This window comes from Heterodontus francisci, chromosome X (assembly GCF_036365525.1).
Source record: "Heterodontus francisci isolate sHetFra1 chromosome X, sHetFra1.hap1, whole genome shotgun sequence".
In the NCBI taxonomy this organism is placed as follows: Eukaryota; Metazoa; Chordata; class Chondrichthyes; order Heterodontiformes; family Heterodontidae; genus Heterodontus; species Heterodontus francisci.
Window position 1 is genome coordinate 13,412,081 of NC_090421.1, and position 23,122 is coordinate 13,435,202.

At 45.2% G+C, this 23,122-nt stretch overlaps 1 protein-coding gene across 1 annotated transcript in view; it reads right to left on the reverse strand.

The window, feature by feature from the left end:
- Positions 1-1,516: 1,516 nt before the first annotated feature.
- LOC137358673 (inhibin beta B chain-like) overlaps positions 1,517-23,122 on the reverse strand; it is a 55,346-nt gene continuing 33,740 nt past the window's right edge. Inside the window, exon 2 of the mRNA XM_068024844.1 lies at positions 1,517-2,417. Coding sequence (XP_067880945.1) covers positions 1,636-2,417 — 782 coding nt within the window. The 3' untranslated portion in view covers positions 1,517-1,635. The remainder of the gene's footprint in view (positions 2,418-23,122) is intronic.

Below are 23,122 nucleotides of genomic sequence, written 5' to 3' on the forward strand. Positions count from 1 at the left end.
TCTCCCCAAACCTTCTGATCAACCTCCTAAACCTTCCAATCTCCTCCCTCGACCCTTTCGATCTCCCCCTACCCTTCTAATCTCCCCCTCGACCCTTCCTATTTCAAAACCTGACCCTTCCGATCTCCCCACAAACATTCCGATCTCCCCCGACCCTTCCTATCTCGCCGCCCAACACTTCCTATTCCCCTGAATCTTCGGATCTCCTCCTGGCTGTTCCTATATCCCCCGCAACTTCCAATATCCTCCCGACCCTTCTGATCTCCCCCATAACCCTTCCAATCACTGCCTGACCCTTCCGATCTGCCCCCACCAACACTTCCAATCTCTCCCACCCCTTTCCATCTCCCTCCCGATGTTTCCAAACTCCCCCTACCCCTTCCTATCCCGCTGACCCTTCAGATCTCCCCCCGACCTTTCTGATCCCCTCCCCACCTCTTCCATTCTCCCCTGGCCCTTCTGTTCACTCGCTGTCACTTCCACTCCTCCCCTGAAATGTCCGATGTCCCCTAGACCCTCCTGATCTCACACGTGACGTTTGCAATCTCCCCAGACCTTTCTGATCTCCGCCCCAACACTTTTGATTCCCCCCCAAAACCTCTTCCCATTACCCTCCCAACCCATCCAATCTCACTCCAACCCTTCTGATCTCACCCTGACCCTTTCAATCTCCCCCCAGATCCTTCCGAACTCCCCCACACCGACCCTTCCAATCTCCCTCCCAACCCATCCGATCTCACTCCATCACTTCCGATCTCCCACTGATCCTTCCATTCTCCCCCCACCGACCCTTTTGATGTCACACCGACACTTCCAATTTCACCCCGACAATTCAAATCTCAGCTCTGACCCTTCTGATCTCCCACTGATCCTTCCAATCTCCCCCGATCCATTGCAATCTCCCCACCACCAACCCTTCCTTCTGATGTCCTCCATGAGGCCTCCAATATCACCTGACCCCAGCCTCCAACCTAGCCTCTGGCCTCGGATCTCCCCCCTCTTCCACACCTTGATCTTGCCTCTGGTCTCTCATTTTCCCTTCTGCCCTCCGGCCTTTCCGATTCCTCTCTCCCTCTTCACTGCTCCCCAGCTGCAGTTCGGTGCTATGGGCCTACCCGCCCGCCAGCCTCTCAATCTGGCTGGCTGCAGCTGGGAAATAGAAATACAAAATGCTAATCAGGTTATTAAATCAGGCCATTACATTTGACAGGACCTTCAGAAAACCTGTTCCTGACCTCAAAGCAGTGCCCTAGTACCCTCCTTACCTCTGAGTTAACAGTCAGCCTATTGGTTTTTAACAGCTGTATCTGGCCCCCAGCTCCAAAAGGCTGGGCACTCTGTAGTCCAGGGTAGTGCTGGTAACTCTGGGTGCCCACCCTGCTGATGCAGCACCTTTGCGCACGATTTTGTGTACAGCATGATTCACCAGCAGCTCAGGCTGGTAAAACAAACCCCAGTATTTACACCATGCAAGAAGTCAGCTGAAGAGAATGTTACTGCTCAAACAAGACAAAGACACACTTGAAACTCCTTTATTAACATCAGCATTCATTGAATGGCTAAAATGGTCAAGCAGCTGGAAAGGTTCCCAGTAATGACACCCTTTATTTGAGGGGCATTGGCCTAAAGTCACACCTAAGTGCAGCCACATTCCTCAACAATCATGTTTGGGATGTCCTTTTTGATTATGTGGCCCTTTTTGTCAAAGTATAACATAGACAGTCTGCTCCTTCTGGTCGGAATGCAGCATGAATTCACGCTCTGTGCAGGATGGAAGCCATTCAGTTTCTGCAGGTTGGACATGATGCTGTGAAAGGATGATGCAAAATCAGGTGTTCTGGCCATGTGGGGAGCACAGTTACCCAGGCAGTAGTTTGCATAGTAACCACTGGGCATTATAATCCAGTCGTCCCAGCCAATGTCACGGAAATTCACAAAGAATGTTTTCCTGCAGCAAACATTCCACTTCTCCATGCATTCGATTCCTCGCTTCCGTATGTGGGAGTTTTCCTGCGAGACCCTGACCTGAGAGACCAGAAAGGCCATCGGTGCTTTTCTGTTGCTATCAAGAAGCATTGATGCTCCACTGGCATCAGTACAGCCACTACACTCTAGTTCAAAATGAAAACCCTTATCTTCTCGAGCAGAGAAAGTCTGGATGGCACGCGTCACTGGGAATGTATGCCAGCTGCTCCGCTTGACATTGAACTGGTTGTTGCTAATCAGTGTGTGGTTGGTATCCCCTGGATCTTTGAGAAGTATTTTTAAAGTAACCTTTTGCCTCCTCCTGTTAGAGGCAGGAGGAAAGAGCTTGAGGTACAGCCACAGGTTTGCTTGTTGAATGAAAGTCAGCGTGCTCTGGGCTGGTTCAATCCAAAGGAGAAAGTTTAGCCTGATTTTGGAAGGAGTTGTATGGACTATGAAAGAAAAGAGACAATCCATTTAGTGGTCAGGAAAAGGTGGAGCAAAAAGCAACTGAACCAAAAGCTACAAATTTTTTTAAACATGTTTTTTCCATGAAATGAATTGGAAGCAATTTGAAACATTAAACTCTCGGGTGCTGTAGTAGCTCGACCCAGCTAAGCAAGTCTATCATACTCCTGATTTGAACCTTGTCGTTGATGGAGAGGTTTTGAGGGGTTTAAATTTTTTAGAGATACAGCACTGAAACAGGCCCTTCAGCCCACCAAGTCTGTGCTGACTATTAACCGCCCATTTATACTAATCCTACACTAATCCCATGTTCCTACCACATCCTCACCTGTCCCTATATTCCCCTACCTATACTAGGAGCAATTTTATAATGGCCAATTTACCTATCAACCTGCAAGTCTTTTGGCTGTGGGAGGAAACCGGAGCACCCAGAGGAAACCCACGCAGACACAGGGAGAACTTGCAAACTCCACACAGGCAGCACCCCGAATTGAACCCGGGTCGCTGGAGCTGTGAGACTGCGGTGCTAACCACTGCGTCACTGTGCCGCTCCCCTCAGAGCAACCAGCCTCTGCCCTGAGCTTGTAACCAAAATGTTGACATGGCTGGTCAAAGGTGACCCTCCGGGTATCAATGGTGAGGGACTTGGCAATGGTGGTGTGGGGTTGAAGGTCAAGAGGGGTTTATTGGACTTTCTCTTGGTTTGGATGTTCATTACTTGGCATCTTCACTGATGGAAGAAGTCATTAAGAAACAGAAATCAGTCAGATGATTTCCTCCAGTTCCTACTTGGAGTGATATTGTGTACAATTGTGAGGACATTTCACTTTGCTTCATTTCTTTCTGAGTTCATATTTTCCCTGGAAATACTGAGCAGAGGAAATGTTCCTGCTCTTGTTTATGACATCAAGACACATGGGCCGGAAATTTACGCCCCCCCCCAAAGAGCGGGAAGCTGGCGGGGGGGCGTAAAATGGAGCGGGAGACTCGAGGGGCCCTTCCCGACCTGCTCCCGCCTCCGCCGCCACTTTATGCAGGGCGGCGGCGGTGGAAAACGACACACCCGCCCAGGCCGATCAAGGCCCTTAAGTGGCCACTTAACGGTCACTTAAGGGGCCCCGCCCGCCACCACGGGGATTTTACCCGTGGCTAGTCAGGCGGCCCAGGCCCGAGAAAGCCACCTGACAAAAGCCCCACTCCCACTTAGAGACTTGAGCACAAAGTCTGGGCAAACAATCTCAGGAGGGAGTGCTGCACTGTCAGAGGTACCGTCTTTCGAATGAGACGTTATATCAAGGCCCTGTCTGCCCTCTCAGGTTGACTTAAAAGATGCCACGGCACTATTTCGAAGAAGAGCAGGGGAGTTCTCCCTGGTGTCCTGGACAATATTTATCCCTCAATTAACATCACAAAAACAGATTAACTGGTCATTATCACATTGCTGTTAGTGGGAGCTTGCTGTGCGTAAATTGGCTGCCGCGTTTCCTATATTTGACAGCGACTACACTTCAAAAGCACTCACAGAAATTTTTTTTAATTTCATTCTCGGAATATGAGTGTCGCTGACAAGACCAGCATTTATTGCCCATCCCTAATTGCCCTTGAGAAGGTGGTGGTGAGCTGCCTTCTTGAACCGCTGCAGTCCATGTGGGGTAGGTACACCCACAGTGCTGTTAGGAAGGGAGTTCCAGGATTTTGACCCAGCGGTAGTGAAGGAACAATTATATAATTCCAAGTCAGAGGGGTGGAACTTGCAGGTGGTGGAAATTTCATGTGCTTGCTGCCGTTGGCAATCGAGGTGGTAGAGGCCACGGGTTTTGGAGGTAGCGCAAAACAGACAATACCAAATTAGGCAGCCTGTAAAATGGCCTTGTCTTCTTCTTAACCCTGTTCAGTTTTGGTGGCTTCCAGCATTGTGGGCCTCAGCCCTTCATTCTGTACTTCAATCAAAGATCAAAGAATTCTGGAAAAGTCAGCATGTTACACAAAAACTTTTGCAAGGGGACTTAGATCAGAAGTAATCTTCCTAGAATCTTAAAAGAAATTACTGAAGAAAGGCTGAGTCTCTGGTTAATATATTGGGCATTTGTGCATGTAAGGGCTGCTTCTGAGAAGTGGAGAACAGCAAATACTGGGAACAATTTGGAGTGGGGCATAAATTGAGCAAGCATTGGGTGCACTCGAAGTCAGGCCTAATTTAAATGATCTTGGTGAGGTGCCATTATGAAATTTTCTCCCTCTAGGCAGCTCACTGAATAGGAAATCCAACAATGCAGCTATCACTTAATGACCTGAGGCAAGACCTTAGAAGAGGTGCACTTTAGTGTAGGGGAAAGTGACCAGCAGGATTGTGCAGTAGCAGGCAAAATGGCTTCTCCAGAACCCGAAAGCTCTCTGATGCTGCGCTGGAGATGCTGCTTTAAGAGCCAATAAGCAAGAAGGAGGTCTTAGAGTCTAAGTCATAGAGTCATAACAGCATAGAAGGAGGCCATTTGGCCCATTGAGTCCATGCCGGCTCTCTGTTGAGCAATCTAGTCAGTCCCATTCCCCCTGCTCTATTCCTGTAGCCCTGTAAGTTTATTTCCCTCAAGTGCCCATCCAATTTCCTTTTGAAATCATTCATCGTCTCCACTTCCACCACCCTCGTAGGCAACGAGTGCCAGGTCATTACCACCTGCTTCGTAAAAAAAATTCTTCCTTACATCCCCTCACCGTTCCCACCCACCCCCCACCCCCCCACCACATCTCTTGCCCAAAACCTTAAATCTGTGTCCTCTAGTCCTTGTACCATCAGCTAATGGGAACAGTTTTTTTTCATCTACCTTTTCTAAACCTGTCATAATCTTGTACACTTCTATCAAATCTCCCCTCAATCTCCTTTGCTGCAAGGAGAACCCCAGCTTCTCCAACCTAACCTTGTAGCTAAAATCCCTCATCCCTGGAACCATTCTGGTAAATCTCCTCTGCACCCTCTCAAGGACCCTCACATCCTTCCTAAAGTGTGGTGACCAGAACTGGACACGATACTCTAGTTGGGGCCTAACCAGAGTTTTATAAAGGTTCCGCATAACTTCCCTGCTTTTGTACTAAACACCTCTACTTATGAAACCCAAGATCCCATACGCTTTGCTAATTACTCTCACAATATGTCCTGCCACCTTCAAAGATCTATGCACATGAATCCCCAGGTCCCTCTGTTCCTGTACACTCCTTAAAACTGCGCCATTAAGTCTATATTGCCTCTCCTTATCCCTTCTGCCAAAATGCATCACCTCACACTTTTCTGCATTAAATTCCATCGGCCACTTTGTCTGCCCATTCCGCGAGCCTATCTATGTCCTGTTGCAGGCGGTTTGTATCATCTTCCCTGTTTGTCACACCTCCAAGTTTGGTATCAGTGGCAAATGTTGAAATTCTACTCTGTATTCTCCCCAATTGATGGGCAAATCAGTCAACAGGCATGGACAGAGGTGGCCAACAATATCAATGCCTCTAGCATTATCCCCAGGATCTGGCTGCAGTGTAAAAAAAAAGATCTAACCAGGGCGATCAAGGTAAGCCACCCTTCATCTCTCTGAGACTCTCTGCATAGCCCATCAAGGACCCTACCTTTGCTTCAGCAATATCAATCTTTCTCTTCTCTGTTTCCCATGGCTCTTCTCAAGTTAGCAGGGATGATTTCACCGTCCCTCCTTTGTGCTTAATTTCACACTTTCAAAATCTGCTAACACCCTACCAACTACTTCTCCCTCTTGGCCGCACTTGCTCCTTCTGTTTGTCTCCATGCACGCAACACTAAGCTGTTTCATGCATGTTGAAAACCCTTGAATTGGGCACATATTAATTCACTTCCACTGTTCCAGATGAGAAGCTGACCACACCACAGAAGGGAGACAGTCAACACAGAAAGACGTCCTGTCACTCGACAAACATTGACACCAATGGAATTGGCCGCTCTCAACAGCCCGGCCATCTCCAATTCTGCAGACCCTCCCTCCGCCTCGGAGAGGCTGGGAGACTGAATGGATCGGGGTTTAATCAGATCAGTCTACATCCCAGCATGGAAAGTGGAAGGCAGCTGTGGCTAGAGTAAGTAAGAGAATATATAAGACAGACTCTGGGGGCCTACACTAATTATCACACTGGTGTTGGAGGACCCCAATGGTCTGCTCAATGAGGGCCCGAGTGGCGCATGCACCTGATGTAGAAAGGTTCAGCCACTGACTGTGGGTTTCTGAGAGGAATCATGAGCCAAGTGTGCAGAGGGTAGCATTTGTCCTCAAGAAGCCAGCCTCTCAGTTGCTATGCAAAGGCAAAGAGGCAAAGGTGGTGGGGATGGAGAATTGGCGCAATATAAATGTATCATGGCACCTGCCAGGAAAATGGCTATTAATTTGCTTGTTGCGCTGCTGGTGGCCAAGCTATGTTGCATATTAGCAGAGTGGAAGCCCTTGCAATTCAAAAACACAGTAGCGTCATGAGAAAGAGCCCACAGGGCAGCATGGGAGTAGTCAATGATGCACTGGACTTGGAGTAAGCCTGCAATCTGTGCAATCTACTGGATATCCATGGAAAAAGTGATTGCTTTAGAAAACAAGGCATCAGTCACCGAAGTAATACAAGCATGGACAACACATTAATAATGTTACTGATGTCTCTATGGCAGCTTATATGGACCTGGGCGGAAAAAAGTTCAGAACTGCTGGACCTTAATTACAATTGACAACAAGAACTGGAAGGAGCAATGCAGACGATGATGAAAATGGTTTTGGGGTTGTAGAAATGGCATCTGGCCACCATTCGCATGTATTCATCATACTCCTGCCAGTTTCTAGTGGAAGGATGGCCAACTAGCTTGAAGTTGATCTAAACATAGGAATCGATGGCAAATCGGCAGTTCCCTTTCATGTGTCCCACGAAATGGGATGGTGCAATGTGGAAAATCACAGTCATTGGAGACAGGAACAAAAGTGGGGTGAGGAGGGTAACAAAATAGCAATTAATGGCTACTTAAGGGCCTCTTCCCACCTCCACTCCAATTCTGTGGATGACGGAGGGGGCCTGCCATCGTGTGGAGTTGCCGCATGGGTGTCCCTCCTTTGGGGGCAATCCATGGCCCATGGAAGGCCCCCCTGGCGGCGATGGCTGACCCCCAGGAAGAACCCCCAATCCTCAATAACACACTCCCCCACCACTGTCGCCTGGGACTGCTTGACTGGCCCTGATAACCCCGACCACACTCACCTGTCCTGGGGTCTACGACGTCCTCGGTACTGCAGGCCACCCGCAGTACTGGCAGTGGCCACCACACACCAACCAACCGAACATTTCAATTAGATTCCAGCATGGAACACAAACACAACAACAACAATCCACTCCCGGGTATCTGTTATTCTTTATCTTAACACCCCAAACCCCTCGATTAGATTCCAGTCTGTAACTCACTCCTGGATATCTGTTATTCTATATATAAACTCCCCTCAAGCCCCTCTATTAGATTCCAGTCTGTAACTCACTCCTGGATATCTGTTATTCTATATATAAACACCCCGAACCCCTCGATTAGATTCCAGTCTGTAATTCACTCCTGTGTATCTGTTATTCTATATATAAACCCCCCGAACCCCTCAATTAGATTCCAGTCTGTAACTCACTCCTGTGTATCTGTTATTCTATATATAAACCACCCCGAACCACTCTATTAGATTCCAGTCTGTAATTCACTCCTGTGTATCTGTTATTCTATATATAAACACCCCGAACCCCTCGATTAGATTCCAGTCTGTAATTCACTCCCGGGTATCTGTTATTCTATATATAAACACCCCGAACCCCTCGATTAGATTCCAGTCTGTAACTCACTCCTGGATATCTGTTATTCTATATATAAACCACCCCGAACCACTCTATTAGATTCCAGTCTGTAACTCACTCCTGGATATCTGTTATTCTATATATAAACCACCCCGAACCACTCTATTAGATTCCAGTCTGTAACTCACTCCTGTGTATCTGTTATTCTATATATAAACACCCCGAACCACTCTATTAGATTCCAGTCTGTAACTCACTCCCGGATATCTGTTATTCTATATATAAACCCCTCGAGCCCCTCAATTAGATTCCAGTCTGTAACTCACTCCCGGGTATCTGTTATTCCATATATAAACCCCCGACCCCCTCGAATATTTTCCAGTCTGTAACTCACTCCCGGGTATCTGATATTCCATAAATAAACCCCTCGAGCCCCTCGATTAGATTCCAAACTGTAACTCACTCCCGGGTATCTGTTATTCTATATATAAACCCCCCTCAAGCCCCTCTATTAGATTCCATCCTGCAACTCACTCCCGGGTATCTGTTATTCTATATAAAAACCCCTCAAACGCCTCGATTAGATTCCAGCCTGTAATTCACTCCCGGGTATCTGTTATTCGATATATAAACCACCCCGAACCCCTCCATTAGATTCCAGTCTGTAACTCACTCCCGGATATCTGTTATACTAGATATAAACACCCTGAACCCCGCGATTAGATTCCAGTCTGTAACTGACTCCCGGGTATCTGTAATACTATATATAAACCCCCCGAACCCCTCGATTAGATTCCAGCCTGTAACTCACTCCCGGGTATCTGTTATTCTATATATAAACCCCACTGAACCTCTCGATTAGATTCCAGACTGTAACTCACTCCCGGGTATCTGTTATTCTATATATAAACCCCCCGAACCCCTCGATTAGATTCCAGCCTGTAACTCACTCCCGGGTATCTGTTATTCGATATATAAACCACCCCGAACCCCTCCATTAGATTCCAGTCTGTAACTCACTCCCGGATATCTGTTATACTAGATATAAACACCCTGAACCCCGCGATTAGATTCCAGTCTGTAACTGACTCCCGGGTATCTGTTATACTATATATAAACCCCCCGAATCCCTCGATTAGATCCCAGTCTGTAATTCACTCCCGGGTATCTGTTATTCGATATATAAACACCCCGAACCCCTCGATTAGATTCCAGTCTGTAATTCACTCCCGGGTATCTGTTATTCGATATATAAACACCCCGAACCCCTCGATTAGATTCCAGTCTGTAATTCACTCCCGGGTATCTGTTATTCGATATATAAACACCCCGAACCCCTCGATTAGATTCCAGTCTGTAATTCACTCCCGGGTATCTGTTATTCGATATATAAACACCCCGAACCCCTCCATTAGATTCCAGTCTGTAACTCACTCGCGGATATCTGTTATACTAGATATAAACACCCTGAACACCTCGATTAGATTCCAGTCTGTAACTGACTCCCGGGTATCTGTTATACTATATATAAACACCCCGAACCCCTCGATTAGATTCCAGACTGTAACTCACTCCCGGGTATCTGTTATTCTATATATAAACACCCCGAACCACTCTATTAGATTCCAGTCTGTAACTCACTCCCGGATATCTGTTATTCTATATATAAACCCCTCGAGCCCCTCAATTAGATTCCAGTCTGTAACTCACTCCCGGGTATCTGTTATTCCATATATAAACCCCCGACCCCCTCGAATATTTTCCAGTCTGTAACTCACTCCCGGGTATCTGATATTCCATAAATAAACCCCTCGAGCCCCTCGATTAGATTCCAAACTGTAACTCACTCCCGGGTATCTGTTATTCTATATATAAACCCCCCTCAAGCCCCTCTATTAGATTCCATCCTGCAACTCACTCCCGGGTATCTGTTATTCTATATAAAAACCCCTCAAACGCCTCGATTAGATTCCAGCCTGTAATTCACTCCCGGGTATCTGTTATTCGATATATAAACCACCCCGAACCCCTCCATTAGATTCCAGTCTGTAACTCACTCCCGGATATCTGTTATACTAGATATAAACACCCTGAACCCCGCGATTAGATTCCAGTCTGTAACTGACTCCCGGGTATCTGTAATACTATATATAAACCCCCCGAACCCCTCGATTAGATTCCAGCCTGTAACTCACTCCCGGGTATCTGTTATTCTATATATAAACCCCACTGAACCTCTCGATTAGATTCCAGACTGTAACTCACTCCCGGGTATCTGTTATTCTATATATAAACCCCCCGAACCCCTCGATTAGATTCCAGCCTGTAACTCACTCCCGGGTATCTGTTATTCGATATATAAACCACCCCGAACCCCTCCATTAGATTCCAGTCTGTAACTCACTCCCGGATATCTGTTATACTAGATATAAACACCCTGAACCCCGCGATTAGATTCCAGTCTGTAACTGACTCCCGGGTATCTGTTATACTATATATAAACCCCCCGAATCCCTCGATTAGATCCCAGTCTGTAATTCACTCCCGGGTATCTGTTATTCGATATATAAACACCCCGAACCCCTCGATTAGATTCCAGTCTGTAATTCACTCCCGGGTATCTGTTATTCGATATATAAACACCCCGAACCCCTCGATTAGATTCCAGTCTGTAATTCACTCCCGGGTATCTGTTATTCGATATATAAACACCCCGAACCCCTCGATTAGATTCCAGTCTGTAATTCACTCCCGGGTATCTGTTATTCGACATATAAACACCCCGAACCCCTCCATTAGATTCCAGTCTGTAACTCACTCGCGGATATCTGTTATACTAGATATAAACACCCTGAACACCTCGATTAGATTCCAGTCTGTAACTGACTCCCGGGTATCTGTTATACTATATATAAACACCCCGAACCCCTCGATTAGATTCCAGACTGTAACTCACTCCCGGGTATCTGTTATTCTATATATAAACACCCCGAACCCCTCGATTAGATTCCAGTCTGTAACTCACTCCCGGGTATCTGTTATTCGATATATAAACCACCCCGAACCACTCCATTAGATTCCAGTCTGTAACTCACTCCTGGATATCTGTTATTCCATATATAAACCACCCTGAACCCCTCGATTAGATTCCAGTCTGTAATTCACTCCCGGGTATCTGTTATTCGAAAGAAAAAAACACAGAACCACTCCATTAGATTCCAGTCTGTAACTCACTCCTGGATATCTGTTATTCTATATATAAACCACCCTGAACCCCTCGATTAGATTCCAGTCTGTAATTCACTCCCGACTATCTGTTATTCTATATATAAACCACCCCGAAACCCTCGATTAGATTTCAGTCGGTAACTCAGTCCCAGGTATCTGTTATATTACATATAAACCCTCCAAAACCCCTCGATTAGATTCCAGTCTGTAACTCACTCCCAGGTATCTGTTATTCTATATATAAACCACCCAAACCCCTCGATTAGATTCCAGTCTGTAACTCACACCCAGGTATCTGTTATTCTATATATAAACCCCCCGAACTCCTCGATTAGATTCCAGTCTGTAACTCACACCCAGGTATCTGTTATTCTATATATAAACCACCCAAACCCCTCTGTTAGATTCCAGTCTGTAACTCACTCCCGGGTGTCTGTTATTCCATATATAAACCCCTCGAGCCCCTCAATTAAATTCCATCCTGTAATTGACCACCGGGTATCTGTTATTCTATCTAAAAACCCCTCAAACGCCTCGATTAGATTCCACCCTGTAATTCACTCCCGGGTATCTGTTATTCTATATAAAAACCCCTCGAACGCCTCGATTAGATTCCATCCTGTAATTCACTCCCGGGTATCTGTTATTCTATATAAAAACCCCTCGCACCCCTCAATTAGATTCCAGTCTGTAACTCACTCCCGGGTATCTGATATTCTATATATAAACCCCTCGAGCCCCTCAATTAGATTCCAGTCTGTAACTCACTCCCGGGTATCTGTTATTCCATATATAAACCCCCGACCCCCTCGAATATTTTCCAGTCTGTAACTCACACCCGGGTATCTGTTATTCTCTATATAAACCCCCCTCAAGCCCCTCAATTAGATCCCAGTCTGTAACTCACTCCCGGGTATCTGTTATTCCAAACATAAACCCCACGAGCCCCTCTATTAGATTCCATCCTGCAACTCACTCCCAGGGATCTGTTATTCTATATATAAACCACCCAAACCCCTCTGTTAGATTCCAGTCTGTAACTCACTCCCGGGTGTCTGTTATTCCATATATAAACCCCTCGAGCCCCTCAATTAAATTCCATCCTGTAATTGACCACCGGGTATCTGTTATTTTATATAAAAACCCCACGAACCCCTCAATTAGATTCCAGTCTGTAACTCACTCCCGGGTATCTGATATTCTATATATAAACCCCTCGAGCCCCTCAATTAGATTCCAGTCTGTAACTCACTCCCGGGTATCTGTTATTCCATGTATAAACCCCCTACCCCCTCGAATATTTTCCAGTCTGTAACTCACTCCCGGGTATCTGATATTCTATATATAAACCCCTCGAGCCCCTCGATTAGATTCCAAACTGTAACTCACTCCCGGGTATCTGTTATTCTGTATATAAACTCCCCTCAAGCCCCTCTATTAGATTCCATCCTGCAACTCACTCCCGGGTATCTGTTATTCTATATAAAAACCCCTCAAACGCCTCGATTAGATTCCAGCCTGTAATTCACTCCCGGGTATCTGTTATTCTATATATAAACCCCTCGAGCCCCTCACTTAGATTCCAAACTGTAACTCACTGCCGGGTATCTGTTATTCTATATATAAACCCCCCGAACCCCTCGATTAGATTCCAGTCTGTAACTCACTCCCGGGTATCTGATATTCTATATGTAAACCCCTCGAGCCCCTCAATTAGATTCCAGTCTGTAACTCACTGCCGGTTATCTGTTATTCTATATATAAACCCCTCGAGCCCTCGATTAGATTCCAAACTGTAACTCACTCCCGGGTATCTGTTACTCGATATATAAACCACCCCGAACCCCTCCATTAGATTCCAGTCTGTAACTCACTCCCAGATATCTGTTATACTAGATATAAACACCCTGAACCCCGCGATTAGATTCCAGTCTGTAACTGACTCCCGGGTGTCTGTTACACTATATATAAACCCCCCGAACCCCTCGATTAGATTCCAGTCTGCAATTCACTCCCGGGTATCTGTTATTCGAAAGAAAAACACACAGAACCCCTCGATTAGATTCCAGCCTGTAACGCACTCCCGGGTATCTGTTATTCGATATATAAACCACCCCGAACCCCTCGATTAGATTCCAGCCTGTAACTCACTCCCGGGTATCTGTTATTCGATATATAAACCACCCCGAACCCCTCCATTAGATTCCAGTCTGTAACTCACTCCCAGATATCTGTTATACTAGATATAAACACCCTGAACCCCGCGATTACATTCCAGTCTGTAACTGACTCCCGGGTATCTGTTACACTATATATAAACCCCCCAAACCCCTCGATTAGATTCCAGTCTGTAATTCACTCCCGGCAATCTGTTATTCTATATAAAAACCCCTCGAACACCTCGATTAGATTCCATCCTGTAATTCACTCCCGGGTATCTGTTATTCTATATAAAAACCCCTCGCACCCCTCAATTAGAATCCAGTCTGTAACTCACTCCCGGGTATCTGATATTCGATATATCAACCCCTCGAGCCCCTCAATTAGATTCCAGTCTGTAACTCACTCCCGGGTATCTGTTATTCCATATATAAACCCCCGACCCCCTCGAATATTTTCCAGTCTGTAACTCACACCCGGGTATCTGTTATTCTATATATAAACCCCCCTCAAGCCCCTCAATTAGATCCCAGTCTGTAACTCACTCCCGGGTATCTGTTATTCCAAACATAAACCCCACGAGCCCCTCTATTAGATTCCATCCTGCAACTCACTCCTGGGTATCTGTTATTCCATATAAAAACCCCTCAAACGCCTCGATTAGATTCCAGCCTGTAATTCACTTCCGGGTATCTGTTATTCTATATATAAACCCCTCGAGCCCCTCAATTAGATTCCAGTCTGTAACTCACTCCCAGGTATCTGTTATTCGATATATAAACACCCCGAACCCCTCGATTAGATTCCAGTCTGTAATTCACTCCCGGGTATCTGTTATTCGATATATAAACACCCCGAACCCCTCGATTAGATTCCAGTCTGTAATTCACTCCCGGGTATCTGTTATTCGATATATAAACACCCCGAACCCCTCCATTAGATTCCAGTCTGTAACTCACTCGCGGATATCTGTTATACTAGATATAAACACCCTGAACACCTCGATTAGATTCCAGTCTGTAACTGACTCCCGGGTATCTGTTATACTATATATAAACACCCCGAACCCCTCGATTAGATTCCAGACTGTAACTCACTCCCGGGTATCTGTTATTCTATATATAAACACCCCGAACCACTCTATTAGATTCCAGTCTGTAACTCACTCCCGGATATCTGTTATTCTATATATAAACCCCTCGAGCCCCTCAATTAGATTCCAGTCTGTAACTCACTCCCGGGTATCTGTTATTCCATATATAAACCCCCGACCCCCTCGAATATTTTCCAGTCTGTAACTCACTCCCGGGTATCTGATATTCCATAAATAAACCCCTCGAGCCCCTCGATTAGATTCCAAACTGTAACTCACTCCCGGGTATCTGTTATTCTATATATAAACCCCCCTCAAGCCCCTCTATTAGATTCCATCCTGCAACTCACTCCCGGGTATCTGTTATTCTATATAAAAACCCCTCAAACGCCTCGATTAGATTCCAGCCTGTAATTCACTCCCGGGTATCTGTTATTCGATATATAAACCACCCCGAACCCCTCCATTAGATTCCAGTCTGTAACTCACTCCCGGATATCTGTTATACTAGATATAAACACCCTGAACCCCGCGATTAGATTCCAGTCTGTAACTGACTCCCGGGTATCTGTAATACTATATATAAACCCCCGAACCCCTCGATTAGATTCCAGCCTGTAACTCACTCCCGGGTATCTGTTATTCTATATATAAACCCCACTGAACCTCTCGATTAGATTCCAGACTGTAACTCACTCCCGGGTATCTGTTATTCTATATATAAACCCCCCGAACCCCTCGATTAGATTCCAGCCTGTAACTCACTCCCGGGTATCTGTTATTCGATATATAAACCACCCCGAACCCCTCCATTAGATTCCAGTCTGTAACTCACTCCCGGATATCTGTTATACTAGATATAAACACCCTGAACCCCGCGATTAGATTCCAGTCTGTAACTGACTCCCGGGTATCTGTTATACTATATATAAACCCCCCGAATCCCTCGATTAGATCCCAGTCTGTAATTCACTCCCGGGTATCTGTTATTCGATATATAAACACCCCGAACCCCTCGATTAGATTCCAGTCTGTAATTCACTCCCGGGTATCTGTTATTCGATATATAAACACCCCGAACCCCTCGATTAGATTCCAGTCTGTAATTCACTCCCGGGTATCTGTTATTCGATATATAAACACCCCGAACCCCTCGATTAGATTCCAGTCTGTAATTCACTCCCGGGTATCTGTTATTCGATATATAAACACCCCGAACCCCTCCATTAGATTCCAGTCTGTCACTCACTCGCGGATATCTGTTATACTAGATATAAACACCCTGAACACCTCGATTAGATTCCAGTCTGTAACTGACTCCCGGGTATCTGTTATACTATATATAAACACCCCGAACCCCTCGATTAGATTCCAGACTGTAACTCACTCCCGGGTATCTGTTATTCTATATATAAACACCCCGAACCCCTCGATTAGATTCCAGTCTGTAACTCACTCCCGGGTATCTGTTATTCGATATATAAACCACCCCGAACCACTCCATTAGATTCCAGTCTGTAACTCACTCCTGGATATCTGTTATTCCATATATAAACCACCCTGAACCCCTCGATTAGATTCCAGTCTGTAATTCACTCCCGGGTATCTGTTATTCGAAAGAAAAAAACACAGAACCACTCCATTAGATTCCAGTCTGTAACTCACTCCTGGATATCTGTTATTCTATATATAAACCACCCTGAACCCCTCGATTAGATTCCAGTCTGTAATTCACTCCCGACTATCTGTTATTCTATATATAAACCACCCCGAAACCCTCGATTAGATTTCAGTCGGTAACTCAGTCCCAGGTATCTGTTATATTACATATAAACCCTCCAAAACCCCTCGATTAGATTCCAGTCTGTAACTCACTCCCAGGTATCTGTTATTCTATATATAAACCACCCAAACCCCTCGATTAGATTCCAGTCTGTAACTCACACCCAGGTATCTGTTATTCTATATATAAACCCCCCGAACTCCTCGATTAGATTCCAGTCTGTAACTCACACCCAGGTATCTGTTATTCTATATATAAACCACCCAAACCCCTCTGTTAGATTCCAGTCTGTAACTCACTCCCGGGTGTCTGTTATTCTATCTAAAAACCCCTCAAACGCCTCGATTAGATTCCACCCTGTAATTCACTCCCGGGTATCTGTTATTCTATATAAAAACCCCTCGAACGCCTCGATTAGATTCCATCCTGTAATTCACTCCCGGGTATCTGATATTCTATATATAAACCCCTCGAGCCCCTCAATTAGATTCCAGTCTGTAACTCACTCCCGGGTATCTGTTATTCCATATATAAACCCCCGACCCCCTCGAATATTTTCCAGTCTGTAACTCACACCCGGGTATCTGTTATTCTCTATATAAACCCCCCTCAAGCCCCTCAATTAGATCCCAGTCTGTAACTCACTCCCGGGTATCTGTTATTCCAAACATAAACCCCACGAGCCCCTCTATTAGATTCCATCCTGCAACTCACTCCCAGGGATCTGTTATTCTATATATAAACCACCCAAACCCCTCTGTTAGATTCCAGTCTGTAACTCACTCCCGGGTGTCTGTTATTCCATATATAAACCCCTCGAGCCCCTCAATTAAATTCCATCCTGTAATTGACCACCGGGTATCTGTTATTTTATATAAAAACCCCACGAACCCCTCAATTAGATTCCAGTCTGTAACTCACTCCCGGGTATCTGATATTCTATATATAAACCCCTCGAGCCCCTCAATTAGATTCCAGTCTGTAACTCACTCCCGGGTATCTGTTATTCCATGTATAAACCCCCTACCCCCTCGAATATTTTCCAGTCTGTAACTCTCTCCCGGGTATCTGATATTCTATATATAAACCCCTCGAGCCCCTCGATTAGATTCCAAACTGTAACTCACTCCCGGGTATCTGTTATTCTGTATATAAACTCCCCTCAAGCCCCTCTATTAGATTCCATCCTGCAACTCACTCCCGGGTATCTGTTATTCTATATAAAAACCCCTCAAACGCCTCGATTAGATTCCAGCCTGTAATTCACTCCCGGGTATCTGTTATTCTATATATAAACCCCTCGAGCCCCTCACTTAGATTCCAAACTGTAACTCACTGCCGGGTATCTGTTATTCTATATATAAACCCCCCGAACCCCTCGATTAGATTCCAGTCTGTAACTCACTCCCGGGTATCTGATATTCTATATGTAAACCCCTCGAGCCCCACAATTAGATTCCAGTCTGTAACTCACTGCCGGTTATCTGTTATTCTATATATAAACCCCTCGAGCCCTCGATTAGATTCCAAACTGTAACTCACTCCCGGGTATCTGTTACTCGATATATAAACCACCCCGAACCCCTCCATTAGATTCCAGTCTGTAACTCACTCCCAGATATCTGTTATACTAGATATAAACACCCTGAACCCCGCGATTAGATTCCAGTCTGTAACTGACTCCCGGGTGTCTGTTACACTATATATAAACCCCCCGAACCCCTCGATTAGATTCCAGTCTGCAATTCACTCCCGGGTATCTGTTATTCGAAAGAAAAACACACAGAACCCCTCGATTAGATTCCAGCCTGTAACGCACTCCCGGGTATCTGTTATTCGATATATAAACCACCCCGAACCCCTCGATTAGATTCCAGCCTGTAACTCACTCCCGGGTATCTGTTATTCGATATATAAACCACCCCGAACCCCTCCATTAGATTCCAGTCTGTAACTCACTCCCAGATATCTGTTATACTAGATATAAACACCCTGAACCCCGCGATTACATTCCAGTCTGTAACTGACTCCCGGGTATCTGTTACACTATATATAAACCCCCCGAACCCCTCGATTAGATTCCAGTCTGTAATTCACTCCGGGGTATCTGTTATTCTATATAAAAACCCCTCGAACACCTCGATTAGATTCCATCCTGTAATTCACTCCCGGGTATCTGTTATTCTATATAAAAACCCCTCGCACCCCTCAATTAGAATCCAGTCTGTAACTCACTCCCGGGTATCTGATATTCGATATATCAACCCCTCGAGCCCCTCAATTAGATTCCAGTCTGTAACTCACTCCCGGGTATCTGTTATTCCATATATAAACCCCCGACCCCCTCGAATATTTTCCAGTCTGTAACTCACACCCGGGTATCTGTTATTCTATATATAAACCCCCCTCAAGCCCCTCAATTAGATCCCAGTCTGTAACTCACTCCCGGGTATCTGTTATTCCAAACATAAACCCCACGAGCCCCTCTATTAGATTCCATCCTGCAACTCACTCCTGGGTATCTGTTATTCCATATAAAAACCCCTCAAACGCCTCGATTAGATTCCAGCCTGTAATTCACTTCCGGGTATCTGTTATTCTATATATAAACCCCTCGAGCCCCTCAATTAGATTCCAGTCTGTAACTCACTCCCAGGTATCTGTTATTCTATATATAAACCCCTCGAGCCCTCGATTAGATTCCAAACTGTAACTCACTCCCGGGAATCTGTTATTCTATATATAAACCACCCCGAACCCCTCGATTAGATTCCAGCCTGTAACTCACTCCCGGGTATCTGTTATTCGATATATAAACCACCCCGAACCCCTCCATGAGATTTCAGTCGGTAACTCACTCCCGGGTATCTGTTATATTACATATAAACCACCCGAACCCCTCGATTAGATTCCAGTCTGTAACTCACTCCCGGGTATCTGTTATTCGATATATAAACCACCCAAACCCCTCGATTAGATTCCAGTCTGTAACTCACACCCAGGTATCTGTTATTCTATATATAAACCCCTCGAACCCCTCGATTAGATTCCAGTCTGTAACTCACACCCAGGTATCTGTTATTCTATATATGAACCACCCAAACCCCTCTGTTAGATTCCAGTCTGTAACTCACTCCCAGGTATCTGTTATTCTATATATAAACCCCTCGAACCACTCCATTAGGTTCCAGTCTGTAACTCACTCCTGGATATCTGTTATTCTATATATAAACCACCCTGAACCCCTCGATTAGATTCCAGTCTGTAATTCACTCCCGACTATCTGTTATTCTATATATAAACCACCCCGAAACCCTCGATTAGATTTCAGTCGGTAACTCAGTCCCAGGTATCTGTTATATTTCATATAAACCCTCCAAAACCCCTCGATTAGATTCCAGTCTGTAACTCACTCCCAGGTATCTGTTATTCTATATATAAACCACCCAAACCCCTCGATTAGATTCCAGTCTGTAACTCACACCCAGGTATCTGTTATTCTATATATAAACCCCCCGAACTCCTCGATTAGATTCCAGTCTGTAACTCACACCCAGGTATCTGTTATTCTATATATAAACCACCCAAACCCCTCTGTTAGATTCCAGTCTGTAACTCACTCCCGGGTGTCTGTTATTCCATATATAAACCCCTCGAGCCCCTCAATTAAATTCCATCCTGTAATTGACCACCGGGTATCTGTTATTCTATCTAAAAACCCCTCAAACGCCTCGATTAGATTCCACCCTGTAATTCACTCCCGGGTATCTGTTATTCTATATAAAAACCCCTCGAACGCCTCGATTAGATTCCATCCTGTAATTCACTCCCGGGTATCTGTTATTCTATATAAAAACCCCTCGCACCCCTCAATTAGATTCCAGTCTGTAACTCACTCCCGGGTATCTGATATTCTATATATAAACCCCTCGAGCCCCTCAATTAGATTCCAGTCTGTAACTCACTCCCGGGTATCTGTTATTCCATATATAAACCCCCGACCCCCTCGAATATTTTCCAGTCTGTAACTCACACCCGGGTATCTGTTATTCTCTATATAAACCCCCCTCAAGCCCCTCAATTAGATCCCAGTCTGTAACTCACTCCCGGGTATCTGTTATTCCAAACATAAACCCCACGAGCCCCTCTATTAGATTCCATCCTGCAACTCACTCCCAGGGATCTGTTATTCTATATATAAACCACCCAAACCCCTCTGTTAGATTCCAGTCTGTAACTCACTCCCGGGTGTCTGTTATTCCATATATAAACCCCTCGAGCCCCTCAATTAAATTCCATCCTGTAATTGACCACCGGGTATCTGTTATTTTATATAAAAACCCCACGAACCCCTCAATTAGATTCCAGTCTGTAACTCACTCCCGGGTATCTGATATTCTATATATAAACCCCTCGAGCCCCTCAATTAGATTCCAGTCTGTAACTCACTCCCGGGTATCTGTTATTCCATGTATAAACCCCCTACCCCCTCGAATATTTTCCAGTCTGTAACTCACTCCCGGGTATCTGATATTCTATATATAAACCCCTCGAGCCCCTCGATTAGATTCCAAACTGTAACTCACTCCCGGGTATCTGTTATTCTGTATATAAACTCCCCTCAAGCCCCTCTATTAGATTCCATCCTGCAACTCACTCCCGGGTATCTGTTATTCTATATAAAAACCCCTCAAACGCCTCGATTAGATTCCAGCCTGTAATTCACTCCCGGGTATCTGTTATTCTATATATAAACCCCTCGAGCCCCTCACTTAGATTCCAAACTGTAACTCACTGCCGGGTATCTGTTATTCTATATATAAACCCCCCGAACCCCTCGATTAGATTCCAGTCTGTAACTCACTCCCGGGTATCTGATATTCTATATGTAAACCCCTCGAGCCCTCGATTAGATTCCAAACTGTAACTCACTCCCGGGTATCTGTTACTCGATATATAAACCACCCCGAACCCCTCCATTAGATTCCAGTCTGTAACTCACTCCCAGATATCTGTTATACTAGATATAAACACCCTGAACCCCGCGATTAGATTCCAGTCTGTAACTGACTCCCGGGTGTCTGTTACACTATATATAAACCCCCCGAACCCCTCGATTAGATTCCAGTCTGCAATTCACTCCCGGGTATCTGTTATTCGAAAGAAAAACACACAGAACCCCTCGATTAGATTCCAGCCTGTAACGCACTCCCGGGTATCTGTTATTCGATATATAAACCACCCCGAACCCCTCGATTAGATTCCAGCCTGTAACTCACTCCCGGGTATCTGTTATTCGATATATAAACCACCCCGAACCCCTCCATTAGATTCCAGTCTGTAACTCACTCCCAGATATCTGTTATACTAGATATAAACACCCTGAACCCCGCGATTACATTCCAGTCTGTAACTGACTCCCGGGTATCTGTTACACTATATATAAACCCCCCGAACCCCTCGATTAGATTCCAGTCTGTAATTCACTCCCGGGTATCTGTTATTCTATATAAAAACCCCTCGAACACCTCGATTAGTTTCCATCCTGTAATTCACTCCCGGGTATCTGTTATTCTATATAAAAACCCCTCGCACCCCTCAATTAGAATCCAGTCTGTAAATCACTCCCGGGTATCTGATATTCGATATATCAACCCCTCGAGCCCCTCAATTAGATTCCAGTCTGTAACTCACTCCCGGGTATCTGTTATTCCATATATAAACCCCCGACCCCCTCGAATATTTTCCAGTCTGTAACTCACACCCGGGTATCTGTTATTCTATATATAAACCCCCCTCAAGCCCCTCAATTAGATCCCAGTCTGTAACTCACTCCCGGGTATCTGTTATTCCAAACATAAACCCCACGAGCCCCTCTATTAGATTCCATCCTGCAACTCACTCCTGGGTATCTGTTATTCCATATAAAAACCCCTCAAACGCCTCGATTAGATTCCAGCCTGTAATTCACTTCCGGGTATCTGTTATTCTATATATAAACCCCTCGAGCCCCTCAATTAGATTCCAGTCTGTAACTCACTCCCAGGTATCTGTTATTCTATATATAAACCCCTCGAGCCCTCGATTAGATTCCAAACTGTAACTCACTCCCGGGAATCTGTTATTCTATATATAAACCACCCCGAACCCCTCGATTAGATTCCAGCCTGTAACTCACTCCCGGGTATCTGTTATTCGATATATAAACCACTCCGAACCCCTCCATTAGATTTCAGTCGGTAACTCACTCCCGGGTATCTGTTATATTACATATAAACCACCCGAACCCCTCGATTAGATTCCAGTCTGTAACTCACTCCCGGGTATCTGTTATTCGATATATAAACCACCCAAACCCCTCGATTAGATTCCAGTCTGTAACTCACACCCAGGTATCTGTTATTCTATATATAAACCCCTCGAACCCCTCGATTAGATTCCAGTCTGTAACTCACACCCAGGTATCTGTTATTCTATATATGAACCACCCAAACCCCTCTGTCAGATTCCAGTCTGTAACTCACTCCCGGGTGTCTGTTATTCCATATATAAACCCCTCGAGCCCCTCAATTAAATTCCATCCTGTAATTGACCACCGGGTATCTGTTATT